Raw genomic sequence first — 22,762 nt, 5'->3', positions numbered from 1 at the left:
ATCTCTCCAGCCCCAATATGATGCTTCTTAGTAACTGGATCAAGCTCTGACTTTAGAAGTGAAGGGGACAGACAAGGGGACAATTTGTTCCTAAGTCCCCATGTGTTTCAGTTGCTCTTGCAGTGGGCTCCCCATCACTTCAGACACCCAGTTGGCATCCCACAAGGAACATTTAGATTCTCCCTCCTCGGGGATGGTTCTTTACAACCTCTGATGTCCTTTGAAGGGTGCATTCCTTGTCTCATCCACGGGACACTTAGTGTGGCTCATATTCAGGGGGTACAGTCCCTCACAGTCAGTAGAGCTCTCAGGCAGCAGGTCACATCTCCTGACAGGATGGGGAGCACACTATGTAGCTATCACTTTCATGGCTCACACCTGGTGACTCACTGATGCTAGCTAGGATGCAGGATCCACAACCTCCCAAAGCAGCACCACCAGCTGGGGACCAAGTGTTCAAACACATGAGCCTGTGGGAGACACTTCCCGTTCAAGCCACATATAAAGTGTGAACGGCTTATTGCCCTGAGCATCTGTGCTACTGCTGTGATGTGGGCAGAGGGAGAGGACAGAGCTGCCTCCTGGGCCAGCCTGCTCAAATTTAACCCAAGCACTTCTACTTGGTTAGACAGGAACGCACCCAACGAGTGTTCCAAGAGCCGAGAAACAGCTGCAGGCCTTTATGTGGTCATGTGTGAACACAGTTATCACCACTGAAGCAACAGCAAGAGTCCCAAAGCCATCAAGTAGGTTGGCTGCTTCTTAAAGGAGCCTGTTACAGGGCTGGGGACAGCTCAGCTGGTACAGCACTTGCCTTGCATGCAGGGGGCCCTGGCTTCAATCTCCAAAATGGGGGGAAAACCCCAAACCTTTGACATGGTTCTGTAGGCCTAATGGTTCTACGAGCTAAGTTGTGTCCCGTCTCTTTCCCAGAGTAGTTGCAGCCTACGGGACAGCTTCTTTCTGATTTCCACACTGTTGGCTGTCCACAGTTCCTAAGCTGACCGTTTCATTTCTACACATACTTTGTCAATGTCTGTTTCTGGCCTAAGGAATCTGTGGCAGATTGATCCACACGGAAACAATAAGGTAGGGACTGTTGTTTAAAAAGTGCCACGTGTACGGGTGTCTCACAAAAGCACTTAGAGCAACACTGTCCGGGACTGTGACGGCCAAGGTCTAAGGAGTAAGAAGGAATTCTCTCCTGGTCTACAAGCATGGACTCTTGTCCCTGGCCCTTGCCTCTGGATCGGCCGGGACAGGCTGGATTTTGCCTGTAGTAACAAGTCCATCTTCGCTGGTACTATCTTAGGGTCATTATTGCTGGGATGAAACATCATGACCAAAAGCAACTTGGTGAGAAAGGGTTTATTTGGCTTACACTGCCCGTTGCTCTTTATCATTGAAGAAAGTCAGGACAGGATCCCAAACAGGGCAGGAACGTGGAGGAAGGAAGGAGTTATTGCAGAGGCCATGGAGGGGAGCTGCTTACTGACTTGCTCCCCATGGCTTGTTCAGCCTCCTTTCTTATAGAACCCAGGACCACCAGCCTAGGATGGCACCACCCGCAATGGGCTGGGCCCTCCCCTATTGATTACTAATTAAGGAAATGCCCTACAGATTTGCCTAGAGCCTGATCTCATGGAGGCATTTTCTCAGTCGAGGCTCCTTTTTTTTTTTTTTTGGTTTTTTGAGACAGGGTTTCTTTTTTTTTTTTTTTTTTTTGGTTTTTCGAGACAGGGTTTCTCTGTGGCTTTGGAGCCTGTCCTGGAACTAGCTCTGTAGACCAGGCTGGTCTCGAACTCACAGAGATCCGCCTGCCTCTGCCTCCCGAGTGCTGGGATTAAAGGCGTGCGCCACCATCGCCCGGCGACAGGGTTTCTCTGTAGCTTTGGTGCCCGTCCCGGAACTAGCTCTTGTAGACCAGGCTGGCCTCGAACTCCCAGAGATCTGCCTGCCTCTGCCTCCCAAGTGCTGGGATTAAAGGCGTGCGCCACCACCACTGCCCGGCGAGGCTCCTTCTTCTGATGACTATACCTTGTCTCAAATTGGCATAAAAGTAGCCAGCACAGATGTCCAACCACCGGGATCATCCCCCCCTTGAGGTGCTGTCCAAGTCAAGGGCTAGCGACTTCCACTGGAGAATTCCTGCATGGTGGTAGGGGATGGAATGAGTGACTTGGGTTGGCCAACTGACAGTCTTCTGGTCAAAGCCAGCCATCGTTTCCCGGAGAGACAGGTGGATTTTTTTTTTAAATTTTGACATGATTGCAGGTCTCAAAAGTTACCAAGCCACCGGAGGAACCTTACTCTTGTTTCCTGTGAGGGTGTGGTACAGAAACTGCCGACTTGACTGCTCCACCGGGGAAAAGGTTTTTATTATGGGAAAAAGAGAGAAAATATGCAGAGGCCCCTGGACGAGTTCAGAGCAGAGAAAGGAAACAGACTGGACCTGGAAGGAAGGCAGAGGGAAGCAGGAGAGCAGGAGAGAATCGTGGAGCTGGCAAGATGCCGAGAAAAGACAGCAGGAAAGCAGACAGCATGGCCAGGGCTAGGGAGGGGAGAGAGCAGTGCAGACAGCGAAGGAGCCCAGTGAGCGAGCACCGTGCGAGTAGGAGACAGTGAGGGAGCTGGGGTGGACGGATCATGGGGGTGATAAGGACAAGTAGCCGGGGCAAAGACTCCTTTTGGGGATGGAAAGTTTCTGAGGAACGCTGGCCTTTATCTAACCACCAGAAATCCTTCTATGGTCCAGGTGAACTCATTTCTAGATAGGGAGGACCTGCCACCTCGCACCCTGACTGGAGCATGTTGGTAACTCAGGAAAATGGCAATGATCGCCCTTGGATGCCATTTGGAGTCAGCCAGATTCACGTGCACCATGCAGCTCCATGATACTGCTGCCACAGGAAAGGACAGCACATCCCTTTGTGGCCACACTCGGCCTTCTTGCCATGTCCCATCTGATCCCTGTCATCGCTATGCTGATCTCCATTCTCAAATATCATGACTGCAAACAGGCAGTGTGGGCTTTGGAGCCGGCTGTTCTCCTCAGCACGATGCCCCTCAAGACCTCTCCAAATGCTACCTATCCATGGTTTGGAGAGAGGGACTCAGGCTGGCCCCAAACTAATATCCTCCTGCCTCAACCTCCCCAGTGCTGGGATTGCAGGCAGGTGCCACCTACCTGACAGTTGTCCCTTGATTGCCGTGTGACTTCCAGGTTATAAATGGATGTAAATAGCCCTTAAGGATCCAGCACCCTCCCCCCAGCTCTGTTGCTTGGTTATGGAGTCTGGCTTGGACCGCCATCCCCTTTCACAGTCTGGAGTGAGGTGCTGAGCTGAGCTATGTGCTGGATGGACAGCAAGTGCTGTTTCATCAGGGCTGAAGAGCTGAAGAGGAGGTTGAACCCAGGAGCTGGAACACTGGTTACTTGGATCATCAGCTTGCTTCACGGAGGCAGGTTAGGTCTCCAAGCAGCTGCCAGAGCAGCGCTCCCAGTCCATTGGGCAGGCAAAAGCTGCCCGTTTTATAGAAACTTCTAGCAGAGACCAAGGTCCTGTGCCATTCAGGAGGCCTGTTCTATTTTCACAGATGTTGAACAATTAGACAGCTTTTAACATCTCCCCCTACTCTAAGTCCACAGACCTGGGTTTGTATAAGAATCTCAACCTCGGGGTGGAGAGATGGCTCAGCGGTTAAGAGCACTGCTTACCCTTCCTAAAGGTCCTGAGTTCAATTCCCAGCAACCACATGGTGGCTCATAACCATCTGTAATGAGGTATGGTGTCCTCTTCTGGCCTGCAGGGTACACACAGACAGAATATTGTGTACATAATAAATTTTAAATTTTTTTTTAAAAAAGAATCTCAACCTCATTATAGAAACAGCAATGAGAAGTTTTATTTTGAAAATTAAGCCAGGAGAGTCCCAGTCCAGAGCAGTATGAGGGGAAGGTCACGTTTCAACAGAAAGAGAATAAATTGGGAAATGGACGTGTTCCTTGGAGTCCTTTATTGTCACATGTTGCCATGTGAATTTAGGTTTCACAGTCCAGACCAGAATCATAGTTTGCGTAACAGCGGAACTCATTGGCCAAATTTCGGGAATGTTCTGGAATAAACTTGCACATTTTAACATCTAGGAGCTGAGCTGCCTGCTCTTCCATGATGGCTCCTGCAAAGAACAAACCAAGTGAGCTAAGAGTCAAATGCACCTCTACAGCTGGGTTCTAGATGGAAACCCCTAAGGAACTGGGAGACAACCCCACCCACTGCACACAGGATATAGTATTTTATTTATTTTATGTGCATTGGTGTTTTGCTTATATGTCTTTGTGAGGGTGTCAGAAGCCCTGGAACTGGAGTTACAGACAGGTGTGAGCTGCCATGTGGGTGCTAGGAATTGAACCCGGGTCCTCTGACAGAGCAGCCAGTGCTCTTAACTGCTGAGCCATCTCTCCAGTCCCAGGATAAAGTCTTTATATTCCTTTTTACTTCTTCTAACATGTTTGCAAAGTGCCTACTTTTTCCACTTCTCTTTATTGTATGCATGTGTGTGTTGTGTGCTGCAGAAATGTCCTATGTGTGTAGTATGTGTCTGTGTCCATGGTGGTGGCTACTAAAAAGAACAGCTAACGTGTCCCATGTACATGAGTCAGACCATGTTAAACACATCATATGTGTTACCTCACTCAATTCGCAACAGCACCCTGGGGCAAGGGAGGCAACTTAACTTGGTTGCGGTCATGTAGTTAAATGGCAGATTGGGAATTCAGTTCTGAGATCTCTGCCAACCTTTAGGGGCTCTTCCAGGATGTGATGGCAGAACCCACCTGTGCACAGCAGAACCTTGCCCCGAGTCAGGTACCGGATTGTTTCAGACGTCTTTCTGAGACATTCCTCAGACAGGTAAGGAGGATCCGCAACCACGATGTCAAAACTGTGCTCGGCAATTCTTGTGGGTAAGTCCAGTGGATTGTTGTAATCATAGAAGACAAATTCTTCCCCATATATGGCGAATCTTTTGTCATACTCAAAGATGTAGACAGAGATGCCCTCCCCATGCAGCTCCCGGAGCTTCTGGTACACACTGGGTGCACTCACGCATGCGATTCTGAAAGCAAGTGCATAAGCCGAGATGATGAACCGTGCAAAGAACTACTTTTTTGAAGTCTTTGTGCTCAGATTTCATTTTGTTTTTTCTGATTCTAGAAAAAAAAAAGTATTTTGATTTGATTCCACTTAAAACTCAGACACCATACGTAAGGCTCCAGTGTGTCTCTGACGCTTCACCACTTCAAGTCATGTAGTTCCAGTGTGTGAGGTTCGTTAGGACGGCAGTGCCTGCTCTGCAGACCGTTTCTGTCGGTTCACACAATTACTAGTGCATCGAGTACAGTGATTATTTTTCATATTAGATGAAATTACACCAATGATCTCAAGTTTTCTTTCAAATCTAAGTATTTGTTTTTTTTGTTTGTTTTGGTTGAGACAGGGTTTCTCTGTGGTTTTGGAGCCTGTCCTGGAACTAGCTCTTGTAGACCAGGCTGGTCTCGAACTCACAGAGATCCACCTGCCTCTGCCTCCCAAGTGCTGGGATTAAAGGCGAAATCTAAGTATTTGTAAACAGCATTTATACAGATGCTCAAAGTTCACTTTTCTTGGTGAGATCAACAAATACAGTGGGGTTGGAAAGATGGCTCAGCACTGGCTGCTCTTCCGGGGTCCTGAGTTCAGTTCCCAGCAACCACAGGGTGGCTCACAACCATCTGTAATGAGATCTGGTGTGGTGTGCAAGCATACATGCAGGTAGAACACTGTATACATAGTAAGTAAAATGTATTTTAAAAAAATACATCGGGCACAAAATGGGAAGACTAGAAACGCAGCCTACCACTGACAGCGCTCACTTGTGCCCCAGTCCCTTAGGTGTAAAGCGCTCTGAGAACCGAGTGGAGGGTTCACACCACAGCAGCTCCAGAGTGTAGGAACTCTAAAGACGTCTTTCTTGCTAACACAGAAAGCAGGATCTTCTTGAACAACGGAAGCTAAGAAGTCAACAGTGTAAAGAATGCTAACAACACTTAAAACTTTACAGCCTTTGCTTCTGAGGAACCTGGTGTTTAAAACGTCTAACTCCAGCCGGACATGGTGGATGTGAGTCTCCTTGTTCCTGATGGACTGAAAAGAGAAAAGAAAACCTGATGCTGTGTGTGTGTGTGGGGGGGGGGTCGGGGGGCAGAGACACCCGAGAGGCTGGGGTGGCGGATATAATGAAAACATGTCACACTGAATTCCCCAATAACTAGGAAAAAACTAACAAACAAACAAAAAAAACCCAAAACTAAAATAAAAGAAAATGTAGAATATAAAAGTAACTGCTCCCCAGCTGGGAAGTTGTGGTGTACACCTTTAAATCCCAGCAGTTGGGAGGCAGAAGCAGGTGGATCTCTTTGAGTTCAAAGCCAGCCTGGGTAACAGACCCGAGTTCCAGGTCAGCCAGGACTGTTACACAGAGAAACCCTGTCTTGAAAATAACAAAACAAAGTAGCTGCTCCCAGCGAGGTGAACACCAGAGTGCAGGAGAGAAGAGGAAGGGGCAGTGGGGAGGGCGCAGGTGCTGTGCTCACTGCACACGGCCTTTACCACAGCACAGCTCCTACAAACACCGAACTCACCTTCCAGAGGAAAATAAAGACTAAAAAGAAAGAAAGAAAGAAAAGTTGCTTCCAATTAATATTTAATGGTAACAATTACTGATTAGTGGGAAAATCCAACATAACAAACACAATATTATCACCAAATGTTATAGCTTCAACCTCACAGTTTTTTGTTTGCTTGCTGTTTGTTTTTCAAGACAGCATTTCTCTGCGTAGCCCTGGCTGTCCTGGCACTTGCTCTGTAGACCATGCTGGCCTCTAACTCAGAGATCTATCCAAGTGGTGGGATTAAAGGCGTCCAGCTGAGATTCATGTTTAGAACCTTGGTCTCCGGTTATTAAAAGGAGGCTGTGAGAGGAAGCTGGGTCACTGGGAACATGCTTGGCTTCCTAGCTACCTCACCGTCTATGCTGCTTCCCACAGGCCAGCTCACCATGACCAAACCTCCAAATGAGCCAGTATCTCAAGTGTTTATCAGCAGCTGAAAGCCAACAAGCTAAGAAAAAACAAACAAACAGCAGCATAAAATCCCAAGACAGAAAACAAGACTCACAGCTGAGGAAGACACACGGGACACACTCATTCACACGATTCACATGTATCCCCCATCAGACACACTCATTCACATGGATCCCCCCATAGGACACACTCATTCGCATGCACCCCACATAGGACACACTCATTCACATGGATCCCCCCATAGGACACACTCATTCACATGGATCCCCCCATAGGACACACTCATTCGCATGCACCCCCCATAGGACACACTTATTCACATGGATCCCCCATAGGACACTCACTCATTCACATGGATCCCCACATAGGACACACTCATTCACATGGATCCCCCATAAGACACACTCTTAACAGTGAGAATGGAGCAACATTTCCAAAAGTCAGAATTAGACACTCAGCAAAATGTTCAGAGAAAGAGGAATCAAAACAGTTTTCTGTGGAAGTCGCAGGGTAGAATCCACTTCGATGAGGCTGTAAACTCAGGACTAGAGCCCAGGACACAGCAGCATGCTGGCCAGGGAGCCCTCAGGAGCCCAGGACACAGCGGCATGCTGGCCAGGGGAGTCCTCAGGAGCACAGGTCACAGCGGCATGCTAGCCAGGGGAGTCCTCAGGAGGAGCTGGAGCAAAGCTAGAGGGGGGCCCTGGGGAAATGATGCTTTCCTAAGAGCTGAGCTATAGCTTGCTATAAAATACTTGCCCAGCATGTACAACACCCTGCACTGATCTCTAGTGCTGCAAAAGAGAGAGGCAAAGTAGAACTGAGAAATGTTACTGGGAAGCTGGTGTGGCGGCGGCTCACCTGGGAAATCTCAGCACTTAGGAAGACGGAGGCAGAGGATCAGGAGTTCAAGACCAGTCGCAACACATAAATAGTCTGAGGCTAGCCTGGGCTCTATGAGGCGCTGTGTCAGAGAGAGGATACAGTGAATAGATCCCCCCATGTTCCCAGGACTTAGTACTGGAAGCAGTTCTAGTGAGCCATGAACTGCAAACCATGTAACAATATTTACAAATTATAATTCAGACTTTTAAGAACTACCTCATTTAGGAAGGAAATTTAGAATATTTATACATTCACCTGTGCCTCCTAAGTGCCACACTTGTGCTTTCATGAATCCCTCAAGCTAATTTAAACAAAAAAAGAAAAAGAAAAAGAAACAAAATTTGAAACTCACCTGCCACCTTCTCCAGCAGCAGCGATGGCTTCCTGTGCAAGTCGCAAAGCAGTGTCCTGACTGTACCAAAACTGGCTCAGCTGCTGTGACAGGGACAGGACAAGAGTCTCAGGATCCACACCCACTTCTTTCCACTTCTACCTCCTAAGCCAGTATTCACTATTTACCTTGTCACTGGTCACTTTTCTCCTGAATTATTTAAAATCGGTACCATCCCTCAGTGTGTCAACAGAATCTACACACTGACTACCCGGGGCTGCTAATGCCACAGTGCTAAGGCCAACAACCAGCCAAGGTTCTCTGGATGGCACAACTTACCCCACCTGAACCGGATTAGACTTCAGAGTCAGCCACCATCAAAGAGAACCCCGGCCAGGGGACAGGGCGCACAGAGGACCCTGTGGTAGCCGGTTCCCACACTTCCCTTGTCCTCGTCTCTTCCATGTCTCCCAGGTTACCTGCTTCGTCCCTCACAGCTGGGTTTGCCTGTCGTTTGGATGTTTTGTTTCATACTGATGGGTGACTTTCCTTACATTTCTGGTGGTTACTACTTATATATTCATACTCATAAGTGAGGGATGATGTCAGTGTGAAGAAAGCAGTTTGGTTTGCCTCTGTGGTCAGCCCATTTCTCCCCCTCTCTCCCCTGGGAAGTCCTTGCTGTCCTGCAAACAGAGTCTCTGCCTGAAAACTCTATTTTAAAGCAGGGGCTTCATCTTAAGCCATGTAATAAGTGGGGCTGATCTCAGCTCCAGACGGGATGCAGGAGAGGAATTTGAACAGATACCCTGAAAATAGCCAATTAAGGAGGTAGGGAGGGCTGGAGAGATGGCTCAGAGGTTAAGAGCACTGGCTGTTCTTCCAGAGGTCCTGAGTTCAATTCCCAGCAACCACATGGTGGCTCACAACCATCTGTACTGATATCTGGCGCCCTCCTGTGGCGTGCAGGCATACATCGAGGCAGAATGTTGTATACATAATAAATAAATAAATCTTTAAAAAAAAAAAAAAAAAAAAGGAGGTAGGGAGCAGGGTCATAAAGTTTAACGAGGTCCAGAGTTCCTAGGAGGCATCCTGTCCTTGAAGATACCTTGTCAGTAATTTATGGCTCTTTCTTAGGTTTTCGCGCCCCAAATCTGCCCAATGGGTTCAGAAACCACCATACCCTTTGTCCTCCTTACCCAATCCCCAGACGACAGGATGTGAATGCCCCTGGTTTTTCCCTTTTAAGTCTCGCTGCTCCTCCCCTCACCTGCTGCGTTGGCAAGCTGAGGTGTAGTCCAAACTCCAGTTTGAATATTAAGAACCCTCTTGTGCTTTACATGGGAATCTGGTTCCAAGGAGCTTCTTTTTTGAGGATAACTAACTTGGGTGTAGCAGCCCCATCCCTCAGAAGCTGTCATCTTCGACTCTTGGATTTTCCTATCCATTCACCCCTGCCCCTAAACACCATGTTTAAATTCTGTCTGCAGAATGCTCTACTTACTGAGCCCACATTTTGCTGTTTCACACACACCTTCTCCTTCATCGTCTCCGTGCAGCTGTAATCCTCATTTTGGATAAGAGGAGCCAACACCGTTGAGCCACATAATATACTAAGAGTACATTATTCTCCAGTGTGGAAATTTATTTCCATCTGTTATTCATTTATTTAGAGACAGGGTCACACACATCCCACACTGGCTTTGAGCTCCCTATGTAGCCAAGAATGAGCTGGAAACTCTTGATCCTCCTGTCTCAAGGGCTAGGATTATAAGTGTGAGCTATGGTGCCCATTTTGTGAGGGACTAGGAATGAATCCAGTTTCATGAATGCTAAGCGTTCCACCAAATGAGCTGTGTCCAAGGCCTTTCTATTTATCCTCCATTCTCCAAACCCCTCTATTGGCCTTTGATCACAGCCGTCTTCCTGCTGGGTATTCCACCCCACCACTCAACTGCTCTTCCCCAGAGATCCTCCTGGAAGACCAATGTTGATCCGGTTTTCAGAAGGGCCACCTCCCTGACTTGGTGTTACTGTCCTAAGAAGCCCTCTCCTGCTGTGTGTCAGTCAGAACGCCATCTCCCTATGGCTCACGCTTCTTTTCTTGGTTTACTCGCGAGAGCAGACCTTTCTGCTGCAAGCTTGAAATGTATTACTTTGTCCTCACACTTGACTGACAGCTTAGCGGAACACAATTTCTATCAAAATAATGACAGAATTTTAGTTTTCAGGTTTTTTTCCTTCCCTTCCTCCCTCCCTCCTTTCAAAACAGTCTCACTATGCAGCCCTGGCTGGGTCTGGAACTCTCTCTCTCTCTCTCTCTCTCTCTCTCTCTCTCTCTCTCTCACACACACACACACACACACACAACTCAGAGATACATCTGCCTCACACACACACACACAACTCAGAGATACATCTGCCTCACACACACACACACACAACTCAGAGATACATCTGCCTCAGACACACACACACGCACACACGCACGCACACATGCACCAGTGCTGGGATTAAAGGTAGCCACCACCATAGCTAGCAATTATGTTTCCTATTTTTGTTGTTGTTTTTTTTAATCATGTTCTTTTATGTGTGGGGTGGTAGTGATGAGGCTAACCTCAGACTTGCTATGTAGCTGAGGATAACCCCAAGCTCCTGAACCTTCGGCTTCTGCCCTCCTGTGTGTGGTAACAGATGTGTACCACCTAGAGTTCTAGTTCCTTTCTTTTCTTTTCTTTTCTCTTTTCTCCTCCTCCTCCTCTTCTTCTTCTTCTTTTTTATTTTTTTATTTTTTTTTTGGTTTTTCGAGACAGGGTTCCTCTGTAGCTTTGGTGCCTGTCCCGGAACTAGCTCTTGTAGACCAGGCTGGCCTCAAACTCCCAGAGATCCACCTGCCTCTGCCTCCCGAGTGCTGGGATTAAAGGCCTTCTTTTTTAAATATATATTTTGAGACATATTTTCTCTGGCTGTCCTGGAACCTGATCTGTAGACCAGGCTGGTCTCAAACTCACAGAGATCTGCCTGTCTCTGCCTCCCGAATGCTGGGATTAAAGGTGGCTTTAAGTTCTGGCTTCTAATCAAGTTATTGACAGGGGCGATAAAGTTCTGATCCTGAGGTCTAGGGAGACCTGCTCTTCCAGGGGAAGGGTTCGGATAGTTGTTTGTGTGTATGCCCAGTGCTGGGATCACAAGCACGCATCACTCTCGCAGCTGATTGCCTGGGTGCTGAAGTTGAACACAGGTCCTCAGGCCTGCACAGTAAGTACTTCACTAGAAACATTTCCCCAGCCTCCTCCTGGGTCTTCTTTACCACCCACATGCAGAATTCTCTTGCCCTTCTTATGTCTCTGTGTGCATGTGTGTGTGTGTATTGCTAGGAATGGAACACAGAAATACATACGTGGAATACATGCTAGGTAGTAGTCTACCAATGAGCTATATTCCCAGTCCTTGTTTTTTTATTTTAGAAATGGAGGTCTCACAGTATAACCCAGGCCAGCCTTGATCTAATGATCCTCCTGCCTCAGCCTCCTGAGTGCTGAGAATAAAAAAATTCTCTGCCCTTAAATGAAAGTTCCCAGATTAAATAAGTAATAAGTAACAATATTAAGTAGTAAGTAATACCAATAAGCAATAATAATGATATTGTTTTTGTTCATACTTTTATATATTTTGTACAACAGCTATTACTTTTAGAGTCAGAAAAAAGTATACAAATATAATATTTTGAACATTAAGGAGAAAAAGACAGACCACCTAAAGACGAATAGTTCAAATTCATGCTCCTCATCCACAGAAGAGCAAGCTGAAAGGGGAAAATACAGAGAGAAGTTAGGTGTAGCGCAGCTGGAAGCCCAGCACTTAGAGGTAGAGGCAGAAGAGCAGGAGTTCAAGGCCACCCTTGAATAAAACAAATAAAAATACATAAAGAGCCAGGTGGTGTTGGAACACTTTTAATCCTAGCACTCAGGAGGCAGAGGCAGGTAGACCTGTGAGTTCGAGACCAGCCTGGTCTACAGAGCAAGTTCTAAGACAGTCAGAGCTACATAATAGAAAGCCCATTTTGAAAAACAATGAATAAACAAATAAACAAATAAATAAAACAAAAACAACAACAACCCAAAACAACAACTACAACAAAACTCACAAGGAAGGAAAATGATGAGAAGGAGGTGTCTGCGTAGGTAGAGCGCCTGGAGGACAGGAAGGAGCATTACCGTACCATAGTTTTAAGTGGGGATGGGGGATGGTCAGAAAATTTTACATAAAGATCTTAATGCAAAAAATTGGAAACCAAAGCAAAACCGTTCTCCACTAACCAAGCGACAGGGAAAGACAGTTGTTACTCTCAAATCAACAGAGACCAATGTGAGGCCTTCAAAACACTTCCACTCGAGGCTTCTCTCGGCAGCTTTAGTGGCTAATTCCCACTTCCTTCCTACATTATGTTTTTGAGACGGGGGCTTGGTATGTACCCCAGGCTATCCGTTAACTCACTATGTAGCCTAGGTGGACCTGAGGCCGCCTGATCTTCCTGCCTCTGCCTCCTGGGTGCTAGGATACAGGATGCACCAGTGCCCTGGTGTACCTACTTTTTAAACAGCTACAAAACACAGAATGCATAAAGCTAGAAAACAGCCTTAATAGTCTCTCATCAGTTTCCGTTATTAGTTAGCTTCAGCTACCCCTTTTATTGAAATGATGCATTTTTTTTTCCATCAGAACTGTTGGGTTCTATGAAAACCAATGGGTGTGTGCCTCTACCCAATTACAAAGCACAAGTAACTTACAACATGAAACACTATCTCACTACCTGCCAAACCCCTCCTCTGATCACCAGTGCTGCCAATCAGAGCCAGGCAAACCTGCACATACTGACCTAGGATGTCCGCTGTCGTTTCCTAGCCTTGCTCCCTATGGAGCTCTCAGCTGAATGGCAGGAGGCGGGAAAGGCAGGAAAACAATGACTGGGCAACGGCTGTGCCACACCCCACACCGCTACTCCCCAACACGGACGCATTCACTTACCCAGTTCTCCTCTATCACCCCAACATTGTATTTATCACCCCCTCCTGGGTTTGTGGACTGCTTCTGCTCAGCATAAAATTCCTGGAGAGCTGCTAAGGCATGGGAAGAAAGCTGGGGTGTATCATCATCTTCCGAATCGCTCATTTCCAACTGGCTGCGACCTGCAGAGCAGGAACATGTGTTGTACGGATTTCTTTCCTTGCCTACCAAGTAACAATGAGAACAATTAAACGCAACACAACTCAAACAGAAGTGAATTTCTTCCCCATCCAGACAAGGTTTCTTTATGTAGCCCTGGCTGTCCTGGAACTAGCTCTGTAGATCAGGCTGGCCTCGAACTCAGAGATCCTCTTGCCTCTGCCTCCCAAATGCTGGATTAAAGGTGCAAAGGTGTGTGCAACCACCACCTGGTGAGAAGAGAATTTTACACAGGAAGCATAGATATTCAAAACTTTGCAGGGCTGGGGGGCTGGCTTAGCAGTTGAAATCATTGGCTATGCTACCCTGACAACCCGAGGTCAGTATTTGGAATCCCTGTAAAAACAGCCAGACGAGGGGCTAGAGAGATGGCTCAGCAGTCAAGCATTGGCTGCTCTTTCAGAGGACCTGGTTCTATCCTTACACCCACATGGCAGCTCACACGTCAATAACTCCCAGTCCCAGAGGATCTGATGCCCGCTTCTGGCCTTTACTGGCACCAGGCACACATGTGGTGCATGGACATCCGTTAAGGCAAATACTCACATACATAAAATACAAATAAATAAAATCTAAAACAAACAAAAAACCAGGTGAGGTGGCTTGCCTATGATGACCCAGCCCCAGGGAGTAGAGACAGGAGATGGATGCAGCAAAGCTGAGAGGAGCCCTGAAATAAGGTAGGGTAGATAGTCAGGCCTAGGGGTGTTCGTTCGCCTTTAGTCCCAGCACTTGGGAGGCAGAGGCAGCTCTCTGAGGTTGGCCTGCTCTAGTCAGTTCCAGGCCAGCCAGGGTTACAAGATGTTGTCTTAAAAAAAGGCAGGACTCTGACCTCCACACGTGTGATGTGCCACACCTATGTGCCTGCCCACACCTATGTACCTGCCCACAACTATGTGCCTGCCCGCACCTATGTACCTGCCAGCACCTATGTGCCTGCCCGCACCTATGTGCCTGCCTGCACAAGTTCTCCCTCATACTCTTTTGTGCCCTTCTTTCCCGTGGTCTTTAAGGCTCTTCTACTTATGTCTGCCTTGTTATTCTTTCCACACGTTTCTAGTTTACCAAGGTTCTTGTATCCGTGGGGTTTCTAGTTTTTCAGCAAATGTGATAAAACCTTGGCCATGTGGGTTATGGGGATCAAACATGGGGCAACAGGCTTGTGCACAAGAAACTCTACCTACTGAACCACCTCACCAATTTTCATCTTTGACATTGCAGTTTTCATTCTCGATAAAGAGGTCAACTTCATATCTATAGTTAGTATGTCCAATCCTTTCCTTATCATTTTCTATTGTGCACGAGTGGTTTGCCTCCATGTATGTCTGTGCACATGAATGCCTTGTGCCCACGACCTTGAAAGACTTATGTAAACATAACCTAGATGTTCTTTAACTCCTTAAACTGAAGGTTATTCCCTCCTACATGAGGATCCCAAACTAAACGTGTCTGGGGTGCTGGCGTCAGTAAGAGGCTACTAAACAGGCACAAGCAGAAGCTGACAGTGATCTGTGGTTGGAGCAGACTCACTCCACAGTTGAGGCACGGCAGCAAACGCACACGGCCTCCACCACCAACACGTTAGGAAAGAGCAGGTCACACAGCAATAGACTCTCCTTAAACTCACGAGCCTAAGAAACTTTTTGTCATCCTTCATACATGGGCCTATAAATTAATCAAATCAAACATCCACTGATAGCATAAATTTCATTTGTTTCTTGATGTGTCTGGGCATTATCTGTCTAAGGCAGTGGTGGAAGACAGAAGTTTCTGTCATTACTAACTTTTTTTTTACCCCCCTTTCTTTCTTTCTTTCTTTCTTTCTTTCTTTCTTTCTTTCTTTCTTTCTTTTCCTTCTCTTTTCTTTTTTCTTTTTTTTTTTTTTGAAGACAGGGTTTCTCTAACAGTCCTGGCTGTCCTGGAACTCACTCTGTAGACCAGGCTGGCCTCAAACTCACAGAGATCCGCCTGCCTCTGTCTCCCAAGGGCTGTGATTAAAGGTGTGCGCCGTCACCACCAGCTGGGACTCTTGTAGAAAAACTTTGTTTCCACACACCAAATCTACCTATCAAAAAAAAAAAAAAATACCAATGCTGTATGTTTCCACAGAGCATTAGAGTACCTTTTGCAAAAAATTTAGGTCAAGACAGTGTAACCCAGCAGAAAGAGAGTTCACGGAGGATTCAACACAGAGGCACTGGTAAACCGCAGGGGGAAGTGTACCTATCTATCCTAGTCTGTGAATGGAAGAAAATGGCCAGTCTGGGTGCTCAAACATGCACCCAGGATAACTGAGATTTTTTTTTCAACTCAATTGTTTGTTTCTGACTATGAACTCTGTAGATAAAAGTCATTTTGCAATGTCAAAAGGTTGAATGTGCCTGGTAGATACTGTCTAAGTAATTTTCTTTTTTTTTGTTTTTTCGAGACAGGGTTTCTCTGTGGTTTTGGAGCCTGTCCTGGAACTAGCTCTTGTAGACCAGGCTGGTCTCGAACTCCCAGAGATCCGCCTGCCTCTGCCTCCCAAGTGCTGGGATTAAAGGCGTGCGCCACCACCGCCCGGCTGTAATTTTCATTTTATACAAAACAAAAACACTATGTGGGCCTGGAGAGATGGCTTGAGTTTAAGAGTACTGGCTGTTCTACCAAAGGGCAGAGGTTCGAGTTCCAGCATCCGCATGGCAGCTCACAACCTCCTGGTGATCCCATGCTTGCTTCTGACTCCAGCACATATGTGATTTACATACTCATGGAGCTCATACATATACACATAAATCATTTTTAAGAAGAAACTTAAAAAGTAAAAATTTCTGTGTGTGGGGGATTTGTGCAAGTGAATGCAGATGCTTGTGGAAGCCACTGGTCCTCTGCAGCTAGAACCACAGATGGTTTTTACCTTATAATTCTATTTTTGTGGGTTTTTTTGTTTGTTTGTTTGTTTTGTTTTTTGAGACAGGGTCTCTCTCTATAGGCCTGGTTATCCTAGAACTCGCTTCGTAGACCAGGCTGGTCCTCAACTCAGATCTGCCTGCGTCTAGAATTAAAAGAGCGTGCCACCATCGCCTGGCTATGAAAATCTTGTGCTTTGACTTTCAGACAAGGTTCCTTGCCTGAGACAAGTCCTTCTAAATAGTATTTAACCGATATAGTATTTATTTTTTTAAAGAAAGATTACTGGGTGTGGCGACAGCAGGAAGAAGCAAGATGGATCAAAGAGTGCCACAGCAGACCGGGCTACACTGTGAGACCATCTCAAACACAAACCCCACCGCAACCTGAGATACAACTTCCACCGAGGACGCGGGCCTTACACACACCGCCTAGTAAGTTAGGGTACCGCCCAGGGTCCAGCACGTGCCTCCCAAACCCTTCCCCCCGCAGTCTTCCGGCTTCCGGTCTGAGCACCAGCCCGACCTGACCACCTGCGGAATGTTAGGGTCTGTTTCCGGGACAAGGTGCCCAAGTCCATGGACCCTGCAGAGCCGAAACCACACTAGGAAAGTCTTAAAGGGTCAGCGTGGACAGCAAGTCCCGGTTCCATGGGCAGCAAGCCCCGCCCCGTGGCCCACAAGCCCCGCCCCTTGGGCAGCGAGTCCGCCCCGTGGACCGCAAGTCCCACCGCGGTCACCAGTGCCCGCACGCCGCCGCCACGGAGCCCACCCGAAACTGCCCAAACCCGCCTAAAGCCTTTAGTCCTCTGCCGCCCGGCTCCCCGTCCGCCACTCACCACGGACTCATGCGCAGTTGCCCCGATGCGCGGACGCCGTACGAGGGCGGGGGGGTTGGGTGGGAAACGGCCTCGTTGGCGCAGGCGCAATCCGGTCGGAGGCGGCCGTGTAGGTCTAGTCCCGCCCAATCAGGGTAGTCCGGCTCTTTCGCACTAGGTTTGTTTGTCCGGTCGGCTAACAACAGTTGAAACACTGACTGAAACAGTATAAAGTTTTCATAATATTAATGGAATTCAGGAAGTCTTCCAAACCCATTAGTCTTTCAGAGATTCCCGTGTTGGGTGCACAGATAGTATATGATATTTTACCAACTACATTACCTAGCTTGGTAGCTTGCGCGCAATAGACCTTAATTAAAACTAAGCCTCCCTCCCTTCCTTCGACAGCTATCAAATCACATGTAATTTGTTTTTCTTTCGCAAAGGTAGGCGAACTACACTATGTTCCTCTTTCCTCTCTTTGTTTACCCATTTCATCATCCGCTTGAGCAGCTTCACAACATTGTCGCATGTAGGAATCGCTCGGCTGCCAATGCCATCCAGTAAGCAGCTTGATAACGGGTGGGGTCAGTTTCTATATGCAGTTTCATCTGTGGAAACCCATATTTCACTTGGATTTCGATTGCTCTGAAAATATGACTGGTCTATTAAAGCAAGTAATTCAAACCAAGTGCAACTTAACCAAGCTGGTAAGAAATGAAAAACTATTAAAATGAAAATAAGCCCGGAAACCACCCACTTTTATGACTTTTATTTCCAAAAGTTGCTGGCCACTCGTGTAATACATAAAGGTTAATATTTTCCAGGTGAAACTCGTGTATTGTCACTTAGATGTTTTTTTATAAATCATACAGAGTAATATCAAAGGCAAACTAATCCTTATTGAAGTAAAGGTTAAAATGTTCAGTCAAATTACACATGAAAGATGTGATTCCAAATCAATTTCAATTCGGGAATTATTCCTCTAACACTCAGCATACCTTGAAAGAGCTAAAATAGAAATAGCTGGTCCTGTCATTAATCCCAGGGTTCAGAGGAAGCAGGCGAATCTATGTGGGTCTGAGGTCTGGGATACACAACAAGTTCTTAGAGAACAGGGCTACATGTTAAAAACCTGTCTCAAAAAAGAAAAAGAAAGTTTTCTCTGTGTAGCCCTGGGTGTCCTAGAATTCCTGTAGAACAGGTTGGCCCTGAACTCCCAGAAATCCATCCTCCTGCCTCTGCCGCGCAAGTGCTGGGATTAAATGCATGTGTCACCACTGACCTTATGAGTATTTATTATTATTATTTTATTATTATTGGGGGTGAGTGATCCTCCAACTTTGGCCTTTGAAGTAGAAAGGACTCACAATTCCACAATGTTTGGTCCTGTAATATAATGTATTGTCAGGCAGTGGTGGTGCACGCCTTTAATCCCAGCACTTTGGAGGCAGAGACAGGCAGATATCTGGGAGTTTGAGGCCAGCCTGGTCTATAGCTCAAGTTATAGATAACTAGGGCTGTTACACAGAGAAACCCTGTCTCAAAAAACCATAAATAGGCAGATAATTTAAGATCAGATAACTAAGATTTTAACATCATATAAATTGAAAATAATTAAAATTATTAATCAAGCCAAGTAACATTTCTTTGTTAATAGACTAGGTCATAAATTAGTGTTGGCAGGAAACTGAAGTCTGGGAATCACTTGTTGGATTTTCCCCCAGTGATAGCAGTAGCCGGTGCAACAGAAATGCTTGCTTTCAACAAAACTCTAAACAATTCAGATATAGCCAATGACAGCATCTTGAGGTAGGGCATTTAAGAGTTGATGAAACCTAAAGACTCATCCCTCATTGATGACATTATGTCCCTTCTAAATGGATGGACAGTGTTGCTCTCTCTTGCTTTTCTTTCTTTTTTTTTTTTTTTTTTGGTTTTTCGAGACAGGGTTTCTCTGTAGCTTTGGAGCCTGTCCTAGAACTCCCTTTGTAGACCAGGCTGGCCTCGAACTCACAGAGATCCGCCTGCCTCTGCCTCCCGAGTGCTGGGATTAAAGGCGTGTGCCACCACCGCCCGGCTTCTCTCTTGCTTTTCAACTTGTTATGTGAACAAACAAGAAAGCCCTCACCAGACCCATGCTTTCACCTTGGACGTCCTGGTCACCAGGACCAAGAGAAACCCTGTTGTTCTTTAAACTAGTCAACTGTAGCATCTTCTTGTATAGGACAAGCGGACTAAGACAGCTGGCTGGAAACAAGGTCATTTTGAAACATTAGACACAAGAGTGGTATGGCTAACGTCTTAACCCACCTGCAGTCTGGTGAACACACACACGGTATTTAACAACTCTTAAAGGTTAAGGCTTCGTTAGGATACATTTACCAAGTAAAGCGAATGTAGCCTTAGAAGTAATAAAATGGAACTTAATGAGCATCTCGTACTCTTTTATCTGTCATTGCTTTAAAGCTTCATTTTGGGAGGTGTGGTAGTTAAAATGTAATTGGCCCTACGAGGAAGTGTGGCCTTGCTGGAAGAAGTGTGTCACTGTGGGGCGGGCTTTACCCAGTGTCAGCCGATTCGCTGTTGCCTGCTCTTTCAACACATCTGCCTGCACACTGCCAAGCTTCCCATCACAACAGTCTGACCTTCTGCAACTAAGCAATCCACCACGATTAAATGTTTCCTTATAAGAGGTGCCATCATCATGATGTCTTTCCACAGCAATAGAAACCCTAAGACAGGAGGCTAGAGAAATGGTACAATGGGAATTGCTCTTGTAGAGGACAAATTCAGTTCTCAGCACCCATGCCTGTAGCTCCAGGGGATTTCATGTCCTTTTCTGTCTTCAGGACACCAGGCACAAACATGGTGCACATATATTCATGCAAGCATTCACACATAGACATTAAAAAAAAGTACCCTTAAGAAACTCACCACTAAGCCGGGCGATGTGGTGGCGCACGCCTTTAATCCCAGCACTCGGGAGGCAGAGGCAGACGGATCTCTGTGAGTTCGAGGCCAGCCTGGTCTACAGAGCTAGTTCCAGGACAGGCTCCAAAGCCACAGAGAAACCCTGTCTCGAAAAACAAAAACAAAAACAAAAAAAAAAAAAGAAACTCACCACTATGATAATACCTCATCCCTACTAAGTTCCACTGTTTATTTTGTGTGTGGGTGTCTTGTTCCCATGTATGGCTGCACTATAGGCATTCAATGCCCAGGAAGGCCAGATGACGTGGATCTCCTGGAACTGGAGTTATGGATGATTGCAAGCCACCATATGGGTGCTGGGGATCAAACTTGGATCTTCTGCATGAAAAAAATGCTCTTAACCATCTCTCCAGCCTGATGGGAGTCATGCGGCCTAGATTCAGACCAGTACATGAGTGCTTGTTCAACAGCTCTTCAGATGAGGCAAAAGCCCACAGGGAGTCTCACTCAGGAAGGACCAGGGGGCTTGGGAACAGCGCAGAGTCCTGCTGGGACCATGTGGCCCGAGTACTATTTCTCTCTTATAACACTGATTCTCCTGGCAGGTGAGTGCCATTTGTCAATCATGTATGGACAGATGTGACCATTCCTGGAAACCCCCTTTTTTTTTCTTGAATATTTTTCCCCTAAAATTCTTTGGGAGCTGATGTTCCTCAGGTGTCTTGTCTGGGGATGCCAGCTGTCACCGGGAGCTGTTCTGACTCAGGCTGACAGGATCGGAGGCAGATCAGCCCCATTTCTGTAAATATGTTTTGAACAGGATTGCTGTTCTTGAAAATGTGTGCCTGTGTCAATTACCTTTTAGTTCTGTAAAAACAGGATGTACTTGCAAAATGGCAAGTGTTATTTTGGTTTAAAGATGTTTTGATGTAAAAGTTGGGGAAAAAAACATATTTGACATCTTTGGTTTTGCTGAAGGTTAATGTTGGAGGATCAGAAAAACTTGTTAGTATGGAAAGACATGCTTGTTTTCAATATATAATAAAGATGGCTGGAGCTATTTGGAGCTGGCCACTTGTATGAAACTCACCTGGAGGTCGAACAGTTCATTTCTTCCTGCCGACACCCCTTCCCTGTCCCAGGACCTGAATCCAGACAGGACTGCAGCACCAGCCCCAATATCAGTTTTTTTCTTCATCACTTTCTGAAAACACCAGCGACTTTACCCAGTTGGTTCTTGTGCTTTATTAAAATCCACTCAACCCAGTGGAGCTCAGTAGGTTAACTTGTAGCTCAAATTTATGCCAAATGTACTATGTGGAATTTCACCATAACTTTCCTCTTCGATTTGACCAACTATGCCCTCTGTTTCCACTTAGTTTAATAGAAATGTGATTTTAGATAAGACAGAAGGCACAAGATTCCATCAGGAATCTCCCATTTAATATCAAAACAAACGCCAAACCAAACCAAACCAGTTCCATAAAGGAGTCAGTATGTCATGGTATTGGTCAAACCCAAACCACTCAATATAAGTTCCAATATATACTAGGAAGACCTGAATTCAATCCCACACAGAAAGCCTAGTGTGGCTGTGTGCATCTGTAACCCAGGCACCATTTCGGGGGGATGATAAGAGGGTCACTTCGGCTTTCTGGCTGCCAGCCTAAATCTAGATTCAGATCCAGATCCCTGTCTCAAGGGACTAAAACAGAAAGTGGTAAAGCAGGTCACCTACATCTTCCTCCTGACTTTATGTATAGCCCAGGTGTGCTCACAAGCTCAGGAGTGCACACCTGCACATACTCAGAGGCAATTTGTGCCCTACTTTGTGTGTATATGTGTATACATATATACATATATATACATACATATATACATATACATACATACATACAGGGTTTAAAACAGGACAAAGAACAAAGGTGTGAAGAAAAAAAAATCACACCCTTGAAAAGCCAGAGAGTTCAACTCCTGAATTCTTTACTATAATTTTGTCTCTATTTAATGATTTAATCAATTATCCTAAAATTATTTCTCAAGCTATGAGCTTATGAGAATACTGGATATCCTATGGATCTGGATAGTCCCATGTGGTGATGCTATTTTGCTTCTGGTTGTATGGATTTGTTTCCTTGTGAAATCACATGGGTGAAGCTGGGGCAGGATAGCACAGAGGTTAAGAACATACATGGCTCCCACATCATCAGCCCAGTTACCTGTAACCTGAACTCTAGGGGATTTCTTCCTGTTGTTGACCTGTACTTATCCATACAAACTCTCCATACACAGACCCACTCACTAAAAATAGATTAACGATGTATAATGCACATACCCAGTGTAGTGTCTACCTACTGTCTCACAGCCAACTAACAAGCACATTTCAGTTATAGCACCTGTGCTGGCTTAACATTTAAGAATGAACCATATAGCTCACAGATTTGAATGCTCGGCCACCAGGGGGGAAGTGCTATTTGAAAGGATTAGGACGTGCAGCTTTGTTGAATTATGTTACTGTGGTGGGCTTTGAGGTTTCAAACGGTCAAGTCAGGCC

General features: G+C 46.2%; 1 protein-coding gene across 6 annotated transcripts; it reads right to left on the bottom strand.

Moving 5' to 3' along the window:
* Positions 1 to 3,887: 3,887 nt before the first annotated feature.
* Eef1akmt1 (EEF1A lysine methyltransferase 1) lies at positions 3,888 to 17,365 on the bottom strand. 6 transcript variants are annotated; one of them, XM_057786631.1, is made up of 6 exons: positions 17,296 to 17,337; positions 15,527 to 15,633; positions 13,371 to 13,531; positions 8,361 to 8,443; positions 4,838 to 5,118; positions 3,888 to 4,179 (listed from the first exon to the last, which is right to left on the bottom strand). In XM_057786631.1, the coding sequence occupies exons 3-6, from the start codon at positions 13,512 to 13,514 to the stop codon at positions 4,043 to 4,045; spliced, it is 645 nt and encodes a 214-aa protein (XP_057642614.1). In that variant the 5' UTR covers positions 13,515 to 13,531; positions 15,527 to 15,633; positions 17,296 to 17,337; the 3' UTR covers positions 3,888 to 4,042. The 6 variants fall into 6 exon arrangements, with proteins under 6 accessions (XP_057642614.1, XP_057642611.1, XP_057642615.1 ...); XM_057786628.1 differs by having other exon boundaries at positions 13,371 to 13,573; positions 17,296 to 17,333; XM_057786632.1 differs by having other exon boundaries at positions 15,498 to 15,633; positions 17,296 to 17,318.
* Between the last annotated feature and the right edge of the window lie 5,397 nt (positions 17,366 to 22,762).

This window comes from Chionomys nivalis, chromosome 12 (assembly GCF_950005125.1).
Source record: "Chionomys nivalis chromosome 12, mChiNiv1.1, whole genome shotgun sequence".
NCBI lineage: Eukaryota > Metazoa > Chordata > Mammalia > Rodentia > Cricetidae > Chionomys > Chionomys nivalis.
The sequence above is the reverse complement of the archived record's forward strand: the minus strand, read 5'-3'. Positions and strand labels throughout refer to the sequence as shown.

Bases quoted from the DNA above. Each gene is read 5' to 3' on its own strand.
- Eef1akmt1 (XM_057786627.1), bottom strand. From the start codon at position 13,514: ATGAGCGATTCGGAAGATGATGATACACCCCAGCTTTCTTCCCATGCC. The intron at 8,444-13,370 runs GTAAGTGAATGC...TCCCTGTCACAG, and splicing joins GGGTGATAGAGGAGAACTGG to CAGCTGAGCCAGTTTTGGTA. The intron at 4,180-4,837 runs GTGGGTTCTGCC...TGTTCTTTGCAG, and splicing joins CAAGGTTCTGCTGTGCACAG to GAGCCATCATGGAAGAGCAG.